A 12,089-nucleotide genomic window follows, 5' to 3' on the forward strand; every position below is an offset into this window, starting at 1 on the left:
TTGGTACTGTGGCTTAAGTGGTAGAGCATTCGTCTTGAGCTAAGAGCTCAGGGACAGCACCTTGGCCCAGAGTTCAAGCCCTCAAGCCCAATGACCGACCAAAAACAATAAAGAATGTTGTTGGGATTTTGATGGGTATTGCCATGAATTTGTTGTTATCTTTGGGCTTTATTTCCATTTTCTGACATTAATCCTTGCAATCCAGGAGCATAGAAGGCTATTCTATTTCTTCTATTTGCTCTAATTTCCTTTTGAAGATTTCTAAAATTTCATAATAGGTGGGTGTTTTTTTTCACATCATAGGCTAAGTTAATCCTGAGAGTGGTTTGTTGTTGTGGTGGTGGTGCTGGTTGCTGAGGCTATAACAAATGGCCCTGCCTTCCTGATTTCAGTCTTGATCTCCTCTGGCATATAGACAAGCTACTGATTTTTGTGGGTTATTTTTATTCCAAGGTACTTTGCCAAATTTCTGGATCATTGCAAACAAAATGGAGAGGAATGTATAGGGTTCTTGAAATACAGGACCATGTCATCTGCAAAAATGGATAGCTTAATTACTTCCCTATTTGGTTCCCCTTTATTTTTTCTGCTTCCAACTACTGCTATTGCTAGTAATATATTGAAGATGAGTAGAGAGAGTGGATATTTTCATCTCATTTTTTTTATTTTAGAGGAAATGATTTTAGCATTTCACCATTAAGTATAATGATGTCTCTATGTTTGTCTTATGCAGTCTTTATTATCTTATGGAGTGTTCGAAAGATTCCTAGTTCCTGAGTTTTAATCATATAGGGATATTTAATCTTGTCAAAAAATTTTCAGCATGCATTGAAATGATCGTGTGGGGCTCTTCTTGATTCTCTTGATATGTTGAATTTTATTGACTTGAATATATTGAAACAGCTTTGCATCCCTAAGAAAACTACTGGGTTATCCTGGTCACTTTTTCTTTGTAAGAAATCAATCTTTCTCTCTGATAGCTTAAGGATCCTTTCCTTGCTCCTTATTGATTTTGTGCAGATTACAATGTTGTGGTGGGGTGTTCTTTTCCAGTCTGGTCTGTTTGGAGTTCTAGAGGATTCTTTCGTTTGTTCGTTTGTTTTTAACTGTATAATTTAATTAATTAATTTTTAAATTTAATTTTATTGTCAAGGTGATGTACAGAGGGGTTGCAGTTACATTACATAAGGTGGTGAGAACATTTGTGAAACTTGTTACCTTATCCTTCAGTGTTCTCCCATCTTCCCTCCTCCCTGTTACCCTCCCCCCAAGTTGTGCAGTTAATTTCCAACATACTGTCTTGTTAGTATCGCTGTTACATTGGTTTGCCTTTTATCCTTTGTCTCACCATTCTGATGTTCCCTTTTAGAGACTTCTCAAAATTGAATACCCTTGTCTTTTGGGAGGTCTGGGACATTCTCTACTATTATTCTGTTAAATATATTTATATCCCTTTCATTGTTACGCTTTTTTATTTTCTTCCTTAATACCTATTCATCTTAATTTATGTTTTGGATTAAGAAACTTCAATCCTTATGTCAATACTTTCTACTTTGATTTTTTTCCCCTCTCCCTTCTAATTAATGGTTTTTGATGGTTACTGCCTCTTTATTGAAATTTTCCTTTTGGTCTTCGATGACCTATTTACCTTCTTGGATTTGTCTGTGTTTTCTCTCATATCCTTTTGTTGGGTGACTAATTTTCCTCTTGGGCTCCCTTTCTAGCTCTTAATTGATTTATCTTTCTGTTGGTGGAAGCCATGAATTCTTCTGATAATCTTGGTTTAGTCTCATTAAGCCCATGAAATTTCTTGTGTGGCCTTTCTTTCTTTTCATTAGTCATAGTTACCACTCTGGGTTTTAGCTTTTTTTTTTTTTTGTTCTCGTCCCGGGGCTGTTGCTGAGCCTCTTTGTGATCAAGACCAGTACTCTACCACTTGAGCCACAGTGCACTTTTCTGGCTTTTGCTAAGTAGTTAATTGGAGAGAAGAGTCTCATGAACTTTTCTGCCCAGGCTAGCTTCAAACTGTGATTCTCAATAGGTCATATTACAGGCTTTAACCACTGATACCTGGTTTATCACACTGTTTTTTAAAGCATTTTGAGAAATAACTTCTAGTCATTGATTGCCTACTCTGTTTTCTGTCAGAATTAAGTTTCCTTTAATTGCCATTTTTCTTTTATTTTCATGGCGATTTTGTCCATTTTGAAACCCTTTGGTTTTATTTTGGGAAGAGGGCTATATTCTTTCTGATACATTGTTCACTAGGTTCATGATTAATTAGGTATTCATGATTTGATCTTTTGTTTAGTTTTGTTCATCTGGTTTCAGATGTTGTTGCGAACATTAAGTGTACAATTAGAGTTTAGTCATGTTGATATGTGTGATGTTAACACTGGTCGATCAGTTTGAAAGCAATTGAGATTCTTAGGCAGGGGTAATTTGGAGACTAGTTTTTAAGGAAGAATTATGAGTGAGAGAAGTCTAATGTTAGAGGAGATTTAGCTGAAGACCTAGGAATAAGAGCACAGGTGTTATAAATGAGGAAACTAATGAAAGAGGCCTTGTAGTTGACTCCTCTGAAGAAAATCAAGTTCAGAGTCTATGCACGAGACTCTCTAAACACTAATGTTGCTTCCACTGTAAAGCCTTTCAGCCTTGAAGCTATTTCCCCACATATACAACACATTACTTGTGGGTTGAGAAAGGTAATGTGGTGAAAGTGGTTTAAGTATATCTAAGAATCAAATTGGGCCAAGGCAAAAATAACAGGAAGAGAAACAGATGCACTTCAAACCAAGCACAGCAGGACACAATGTAAATTGAAACACAGACACAGAATACAATGAATAATCTATCATTTGCCAGTGGTAACAGGGGAGAATGTGTTAAAATATTCATTGGCAGAGAAGCAAGCATTCCATCCATCAAAGTCATAAATTTTGAAACACTCCTCCCAAATTTCTATGCCATCATGCAGATTTATCTTCAAGAACTACCAGTTTGTATTGGCCTTGGCTTTTGCTGTTGAAGAGATCAACAAAAACCCTGATCTTTTATATAACTGGACTCTGGGATTTGAAACCTATGATATTGAATCTGGAGCTTGGACAACATTTCAAAATCCCTTCATTTGCCTCTTTGGAAAGTACAAGATTCCAAACTACAGCTGTAAGAATGACAGAAAGGCTATAGCAGTACTTACAGGACCATCAGGAATAATATCTGCAAAAATTGGGACAATGCTGGAACTTTACAAGTTTCCACAAGTGAGAGTGGAAGCAGTGGGGTGATATTAAAAATATATATAATTTGGTGCCATTTCAGGTATTAGAAGAGAGTGATAGGGAGAAACTGGCTTTATAAACTTATTAAATTTTGTGATATCAAACAGTAAGTATTCAATGATACTGGGCTATCTATAGCCCCATTTGTTTGGAAAAGCGATTAGAAAAGTTATAGCACAGAAAGGAATTATTTGGAAGTTTTAAACATTGTCAATAATTTTTCAAAAATCAGGAAATTGAAAATATCTTTAAAGTATGAATTTATCTTGAGCTTGGTTCTGGGATCTCACATTAGTAATCCTAGCCTCTCAGTAAATTTAGCTCGAATTAACAAGAAAAATGCAGGAAGTAATGTACTATTCAGTTACTCTTGAGATAAAAAGACAAGAAGTGCATGAGTCCCTGAGTTTGTGGCCATGTAAACACACACACACACACACACACACACACACACACACACACACAGGTACATAAGATCTTTAATAAAGTCAGGCTTAGAAAGAAAAGGGATTGTGTGTTCTCTAATATGAAATGCTAAATGTAAATATGAACATGCCATATCAAAACAATTGGTACACACACACACACACACACACACACACACACACACATATATCCAGTTACATATATACATGATTAATCTGACTAAAAGGTGTGGTAGTTATAGGGATAGAATTTCATAGTGTAAGCTCTCACATCAACTAACAGAAATGAAGAACAGAAAGCTGAGAAGGTCTTGTATGAGGGGATTAGGTGTTATGGGGATGTGGAAAAGGGTAGGGGAATAGGGAGGAGTAGATATGTGGGCAACTGTAAGATAATATTCAAAGTACATATGCAAAACTGGAACAAGGAAAGTCAATGAATGGGTGGGGTTGATATAGATGGGAGAAGTTGATGGAAACCTTGACAAAGACCAACAGGTGATGAAAAACTTGAAATTTTGTATAACTTTAAAAAATGTAAAATTTATCTTTTTTCAAAAACTAAAAGAAAAACTTGCTTTTAATCTGCTTCAATTGGTTACTTAATATATATTATGAATGGGACCGTGATGGATAGAAACCTTGTCACTCATGGAACATCCAATTTTCATTCCTTTAGCTTACCTTTGGACCATTTCAGCATGACCTGACTGACCATAACAAGTTTCCTGCTCTCTATCAGATGGCCTCAAAGGACACATCGATGGCCACTGCCATGGTGTCCTTGCTGCTTCACTTCAGATGGAACTGGGTGGGACTGTTAACCTTGCAAAATGATGATGGCTTGTGGATTCTTCCTGAATTGAAAGCAGAAATGGCCAAGAACAGAGTTTGTGTAGCCTTTGATATAGCAATCCCAAACCATGTCGTGTCATTTATATTCAAAATCATGGCACGTTATAATCAGATGAATAAATCTTCAGCAAATGTTCTCATCATATATGGTGATAATGAATCATTTGTACACTTAATTATGTGCATTGAGAAATATTTAATAAAAGGCAAAGTTTTTATCATGAATTCACAGTGGGATTTAACCATGAAAAGGAGATATTTCATACTAGGTTCATTACATGTACCTCTCATTTTTTCATACCATCGCCCAGATGTTTCTGGATTCACAGATTTTGTCAAGGCAGTTAACCCTTCCAAATACCCAGAAGACTTTTTCCTTGCTCGGCTGTGGTTTCTCTCTTTTAATTGCTCAGCTTCTGAGTCTGACTGTGTAACATGGGAGAACTGTCCCAATGATGCCTCATTGGATTGGTTGCCTAGGCAAGTTTTTGACATAACTATGTCTGCAGACAGTTACAATATATACAACGCGGTGTATGCTGTGGCCCAGGCTTTCCATGAAATGCTTCTTCATCAAACAGAAGTACAAACAATGGGAAATAGAAAAGGGATGGTGCCTTCCCCTGCACAGGTATGGCCTTCTGTTTCAGATGGCACACACCATGAAGAAAGTCACTTCCTACAGGGATTTCTTGCTATATGAGATTACAGATTGAGGTATTTTCCCCAAAACCCAAGAAATAATACTTGTTAAATGTCTGTGAGGAACACTAGACATGCGTTCATGTGCCCTTAAGGAAAAGTAGGCTAGTAACAAGGAAAAAATGTATTCCATATTTCTATCCAGTCTTTTACTTACCAATAACCTCAAGAGTCCCATAGGTAATATTTTGAAAATTGTAAATTCAACTTATCCCTATCATTTTCTTAAGTAATAGCAAAAGATGACCTGGTGAATAGAGTTATCCATAATTTTCATTAGTTATCTAGTTCTCCTTTGCATATTAAAATTTTACAGAGGTCTAGCTATAGACATTCATAAAATTCGTGATTTCAGAAAACTATCTAGGCAACAGAGATTATTTACATGCAACTGATTTCTCTTGAAAACAGGCCATAAAATATCTTTGTTGAGTGACCAGAATTCTAAAGGCTAATTCTGATTCATTCATAAATTGTCTTTGATACACTTAATTATGTGCCTGCTACTCATGAATTCTGAATCTGAAATGAAATACAATCAGGAGCTTTTCTTAGTTCAGGTTTTCAGGGTTAACTCTGGGATGTTCTTCACCATATGATGCTGTATCTCTTTTAGCTGCACCTTTTTCTGAAGCACATCCAGTTTCATAATCCTGCTGGAGATGAAGTGATATTGGGTGAGCAAAGGAAATTGGAGGCAGAGTATGACATTGTGAACATTTGGAATTTTCCAGAAGGTCTTCAACTTGAGGTGAAAATAGGAAAGTTTTCTTCATGTACTCTTCATGGACATCAAATGTCTCTATTTCAAGATACGGTACAGTGGGCCATAGAATCTATAGAGGTGAGTTGGATGTAATTGTAATAATTTTAAGAGCATGTAAATAAGCAAATTAGCCCTCAAAATATATTTGGTTGGGTGTTGACAACTTACTCCTAATATACTAGCTACCTAAAGTGGCTGAGATGTGAATATCATGGTTTCAAATCACTTTAAGCAGTCTAACCACCAAAAAAAAGCATAAAGTAGAATCATAGACCAAGTACCATACTGCTAGCTTTAAGCAACACACAAAGGCCAGGCTCTGAATTCAAGTCTTGTTTCTGGCAAACACATACACACACACACATACTTTTATATCCTATTTGTTTACTAACATCTCAGTATTGCACATCGAAATATTTCCAACTTAAGAAATTGTATTTATTGCCTCTTGGATAGAAAAGAAACAAAATTAATTAACAGCACTGTGCATTAGTGGCTCTTGATTCTAATCCTATTTACTCAGGCAGTAACATTCTTAGATCTAATATTACAGGTCAGTTTACAACAGAAAAGCCTAGGAGACACTTATCACAATTATTTACCAAAAAGCTCAAGTGAGTCTGTGGCTCAAGTGGTAGAGTACCAACTGAGCAAAAGAAGTCCAAGGATATTGCCCAGTCAAGTGCCATAAACATCTTAAATATATTTCTAAATATTGACTTAGAATGTTATCATAAAAAATAAATTGCATTTTATTAGTAGGTTTCTATGCTGTCATAAATTACCTGAAAAAATTACTTTATGTGTTTCAAAGGTTTATTTTGCTGCCTTCTGTGGATGTTCCATTCGATGGTAAGTTGGCCTGCCACTTGGGGAATTTTGGTGAGAGGAATCTTTAGTGAGAGCCCATGTGAGAAGATTCTCACCATATGGGCACTGGAAAAATAAGATATGGTGCACGTGGTGTTCATATAACCCTGTAAAAACAGGTCTGTGCTTTACCTTACAGCGTACATTGTAAGCTACAAAGATTCATCTTCCTTGCTCCTCATTATATCACAGATGAGTAGGAGACAACATATAATGACAGAAATTCCAAGAAGTTCATAGGCCTGGCTGCTAGGACTTAATTTCTCAACATTAATCTCCACAATTTAAAGGTTTCATGCTCCTCAGTACCTCAACAGGCTAGGCAGAGATCAAGGCTAGAGAACATTAGTCTTTTGTGAAAAGATATGGAATCTATAATAACATTCAATTAATTGACTAAAATTATGTGCATAGAAATTCAGTGCTTCATAATCCTACTCTTCGAAAAATTGACTTTTTGGAGTGTTCAGTAAACGTTGACTGATTACTTTTGCATACCTGCTTTTGCTCAGCCTCCTCACTCTGTCTGCAGTGAGAGTTGTGGTCCTGGATTCAGGAAATCCCCACAGGAGGAAAACGCTGCCTGTTGTTTTGACTGCATTCCTTGCTCAGAGAATGAGATGGCTAATATGACAGGTAAGTTCATGACTTAGGGAGAAACCCATACTCCGTCCGCATGTCCCACAATCCATGTAAGTTAACTCCAAAGTTGTGTATTAGGATGCAGAATCAAAGACTTCTTTCCTTCACATTGTAATTTAGTAGTGACAATGGATGATACTGTTCCTTGAGAAAAAAATCTCAGTCTATGAATTGTGTACAATTATTCTACTCTTTTGTGTGCATGTTTATTCAACTACACAGTAATGTAGTTGATTCAACTACTCAGTAATGTACTCAGTGCAAAGCCTTTCTAAGGACAAGTTCTACATCTTCAAAATTGTGTTTAGAACACAAAGAAAACAGATATCTTCTATGTCTTTGTTTGCTAGTATACAGAACTGTTCTTGCAACAGAGATGTGGCTTGGGTTTGGTGTAAAGAGCAGCCACAAGTGTTCTGCATATCATGGCTTTAGAGCTTGAAAGCCTGACTTCATTCTCTGCTGCCTAACATTTTACAGGGACTTGGAGAGACAAATATAACAACTGGAAGCAAGGGCTTCTATTTATAGTGCACTGAGACACAGAGAGAAATGCATACTTTACTGTCCAAAATTTTGGAATTGTGGTATGAGTAGAACACATAAGACTGAGAGTTTTTATGGCAATGAGAAGAAGTGCAGAACATTTTTATTAGCACATTAGAAGGAGCGAGAAATAATATATGTTCTCATCACTCTGAGTAAAATAAGTTTCAATAAGACTGAAAAAAGGGGAATGTGGGAATACATATAGGAAAATGATGAGGAAAAACAAATAATACTGAACATCTCTGGTAATATTTGTAGTATATACTTTTATGCCATTAAGTATTAACATTTTAGAATTATCTCTCTGTAGGGATTTCTTAATTTACTTTTAAGTACTGAAAGGAACTAATAGTTATTTGACTTCCTCACCAGATATGGAACAGTGTGTGAAGTGTCCAGATCATCAGTTTGCCAACACAGGCGGAAATAAGTGCCTTCTAAGAGCTGCAAGTTTCCTGGCTTATGGAGAACCCCTGGGGATAGCCTTGGCCTGCATGGCTCTTGGTTCATCTACACTCACAGCAGTTGTTCTTGGGGTATTTGTGAAATATCAGAACACCCCCATTGTCAAGGCAAATAACCAGGCTCTCAGCTACATCCTGCTCATCTCACTCATCTTCTGTTTCCTCTGTTCCTTGCTCTATATTGGCCGACCCAACACAGTCACTTGCATTCTACAGCAAACCACATTTGGAGTTGCATTCACTGTGGCTGTTTCCACTGTCTTGGCAAAAACTGTAACTGTGGTTCTGGCCTTCAAGGTCACTTCTCCAGGGAGAAAGATGAGGTGGCTGCTGGCCTCGGGGGCTCCTAACTTCATTATTCCCATCTGCATCCTGATCCAGGTAACTCTCTGTGGACTCTGGCTGTGGATCTCTCCTCCCTTCATTGACACAGATGTACACTCTGAACATGGACACCTCATCATTCTGTGTAACAAGGGCTCCCTCACTGCTTTCTACTGTGTCCTGGGATACCTGGGCTCCCTGGCCCTAGCCAGCTTCTCTGTAGCATTCCTGGCCAGGAACCTGCCTGACACCTTCAATGAAGCCAAGTTTCTGACCTTCAGCATGCTGGTGTTCTGCAGTGTGTGGCTCACCTTTCTGCCTGTCTACCACAGTGCCAAGGGGAAGCTCATGGTGGCTGTGGAGATCTTCTCCATCTTGGCCTCCAGTGCAGGGCTCCTGGGCTGCATCTTTGCCCCCAAGTGCTACATCATCTTGGTAAGGCCAGAGAGAAATGTATTGCATGGCTTCCGGGGCAAAACACATACTGGGAGAAATACGTCCTCTTAAGACTAAACTTCATGTGTGATCAAATGTATCTACACTCCTTCTTTCCATTACATTTTAGTTTATATTTTTGGAATCTCTTTGATGCATCAGTGACTCTTGCTCTTTTCTCAAGTAATGGTACAGTCACAAGTTGTAGCCAGAGCCAGGTAAATTGGAATTTTAGTCTTTATATTTTTGGTTCTTTCCATTTACTGTGCTCTTATCCAATCATCTCCACTATTATATTTTAACTGTTGACTGGTTTCCTCACTGTACTTCCTAAATCATTTGTCTGAAATTTATTTTTTGCTCTCAATCCAGGGCTTTGAACTTAAACTTTCAGTACTCTCCCTGAGGTCATTTATTTATTTATTTATTTTTGGTCTTTATCACTTGAGCCACAGACCTACTTTTAGATCTGTGGAAATTAACTAGAAATCAGATTTTCTGGCCTTTTCTGTGCAGGTTGGCTTTAAACCAGTTTGCTGAATAGCTAGGATTATGGATATTTTTCTAAATTTTAAAGTACACTCTGTTTTTGCCTTTACATCAAATATCCTTCTTAATCATGATTCATTAATATTTTCCTCTTAATATTTTCATATACGCAGTAGAGTGTATTTTTCTTAGTAGTTTTGTTTTTCTATTCACACTCCTGAAATTTGCGACATTCCTCAACCTGTTTAGTTAGACCAGTTTTCCCCATCCTCTCCATTTCCTTTCCCCACTCTATCCTTTCATCTTTTTCCTTCTTCCTCCTTCCTCTGTGCTTTCTCTATGTTCTTTCAGAATTTCAAGAATAGATTTTATTTGCTACAAAAATATACTTCCTTTGTATATCATAATATACTGGCTTTATTGGGTAATAGCTGAGGAAAGTATATATTCATAATAATTTGCTTCTCCATGGCTGGGTATACTTTTCAACTCATTCTTGCTTAATTACTTTAAATATATTATACATACAAAATTTTATACATTACATATGTAATTTTTTTATGTTACCAATGTTGATAACAACACACACACGTGCACACACACACACACACACACACAAAGAAAATAAAAATTGACAACTCTTAAAGATGCAAAGAATTAAGATAACATTCAATCTGTAGTATCCATGTGCTGGTGATAAAAACAAGTCTCAGCCAGGCACTGAGTGGCTCACTGTAATCTGATCTATCAAGAGGCTGAGATCTGAAAATGATGGTTTAAAGCCAGCCCTGGCAGGAAATATGTGAGGCAGTTAACTTCAGTTAGCCATCAGAGGACCAGAAGGAAAAGGGAAATAATTTACTAATGCGAATTTTTGAAAAATCTCAGAATCTATGCTAATGAGACAACACTTTCTAACAACTGTCAGAAGTGTAATAAATGTGCTTAAAGGCACAAAGTGAGAACAAAACTTAGGACCAAGGGGAAGCCATGTTTGTACAAGAAATATCAAGAAAGTATTAGAGATAATCAAAAAGACCACAGGAAAAAATATGTATGTATAAAGTCTTTCAAATGAATCCATTATTACAGTTGCTCAATGGAGTTCTGGCAAAAGAGGAATAAAAAAGCCTCCATGAGTATTAAAAACAACAACATATTTATGATGATAAAATGGATGAAATGACATAGTCTGAAGAAAACAATAAAATGCTGAGACTGTGTCACCAACTTCCCCATTGTAGGAATTGTTCAAAGGACTTCTCTAAATAGAAGGAAAAGATATGTTAAGAATTCTGACCACACCAGCGTGAAAAGCATTTTAGTAATAATTATATGAATGTGCAACAAAATCTAGACTGTACCCAGATCTGAATAGAAAATATTTTCTTGCCATTATGGGAATATCAACAATGTGATAGGAGTTCATAGATAATTATAATATCAAGTGAATGATTGTGCTTGTTTGTAGGTTTTCTATTTGTCTAGACTTTACAAGTGATGTATAAACTTCTCAGGCTTTCTGTCTGCTCATTGTAGTTTGGTAATTTATATGCTTTGGTCTCGTAGGAAATAAAGTGTATTGTGGTATATTGTTTGTGATTTCTCACTTGCTGAAATATATTTACAACTCAATATTCTTTCAATTACAGTGTACTATTTCCTCGGCATTGCAAATATTTTAGGATGTTCCCAATTACCAACGTCCATCCCTTAAACAATTGAAATCCACTTGATATTATAATTATCTATGAACTCCTACCACATTGTTGATATTCTCATAATGGCAAGAAAGCATGGCCCATGGCTGGGCGGGGGGGGGGATGGGGGGGAGAGGCAGGAAACTTGGGCTTGTGTATGGATTTGATGTGGGGGCAGGAACTTGAGGACCTGATGGGCCCCTTGCCCCTCTCTCTCATGAGATGCATTTTGGTTTTTGTTTTGGTTTGGTTTTGAGTCTTTAAGTATACCCCTTGGGTCTTGGTGAACTTCATGTCTCCCCTACATTGTTGATTCTATTATAATTGGGTATCCACGCATGTGCACTGGTGAGGTTTAATTGGGAAGACAGGAGTTCACCTCTCTGACCTATTAGGCCCATTGATTCTGTCTCAACATGTTTTTCTTTTTCTTTTAAAATGCTCATTCATATTGGAAGATGGAATGTTGTAGAATTAGCTTTTAGTCTAGAAAAACGTTTTTCCCTGTGGTCATCGTGTTTTTAGAGAGACAGTAAAGTTGCAGTTTGCTACTTTTAAGGCTTTAAGTATAGACCAGTTAT

The 12,089-nt window shown here is 36.9% G+C and overlaps 1 protein-coding gene across 1 annotated transcript in view; it reads left to right on the top strand.

Moving 5' to 3' along the window:
• LOC125341347 (vomeronasal type-2 receptor 116-like) overlaps positions 1-9,391 on the top strand; it is a 43,707-nt gene extending 34,316 nt beyond the window's left edge. The window contains exons 4-9 of the mRNA XM_048333360.1: positions 2,981-3,269; positions 4,392-4,955; positions 5,010-5,198; positions 5,886-6,113; positions 7,418-7,541; positions 8,469-9,391. Of these exons, the coding sequence (XP_048189317.1) occupies positions 2,981-3,269; positions 4,392-4,955; positions 5,010-5,198; positions 5,886-6,113; positions 7,418-7,541; positions 8,469-9,391 (2,317 nt within the window). The remainder of the gene's footprint in view (positions 1-2,980; positions 3,270-4,391; positions 4,956-5,009; positions 5,199-5,885; positions 6,114-7,417; positions 7,542-8,468) is intronic.
• The last annotated feature ends 2,698 nt before the right edge of the window (positions 9,392-12,089 follow it).

The sequence above is a fragment of the Perognathus longimembris genome, chromosome 24 (assembly GCF_023159225.1).
Source record: "Perognathus longimembris pacificus isolate PPM17 chromosome 24, ASM2315922v1, whole genome shotgun sequence".
NCBI lineage: Eukaryota > Metazoa > Chordata > Mammalia > Rodentia > Heteromyidae > Perognathus > Perognathus longimembris.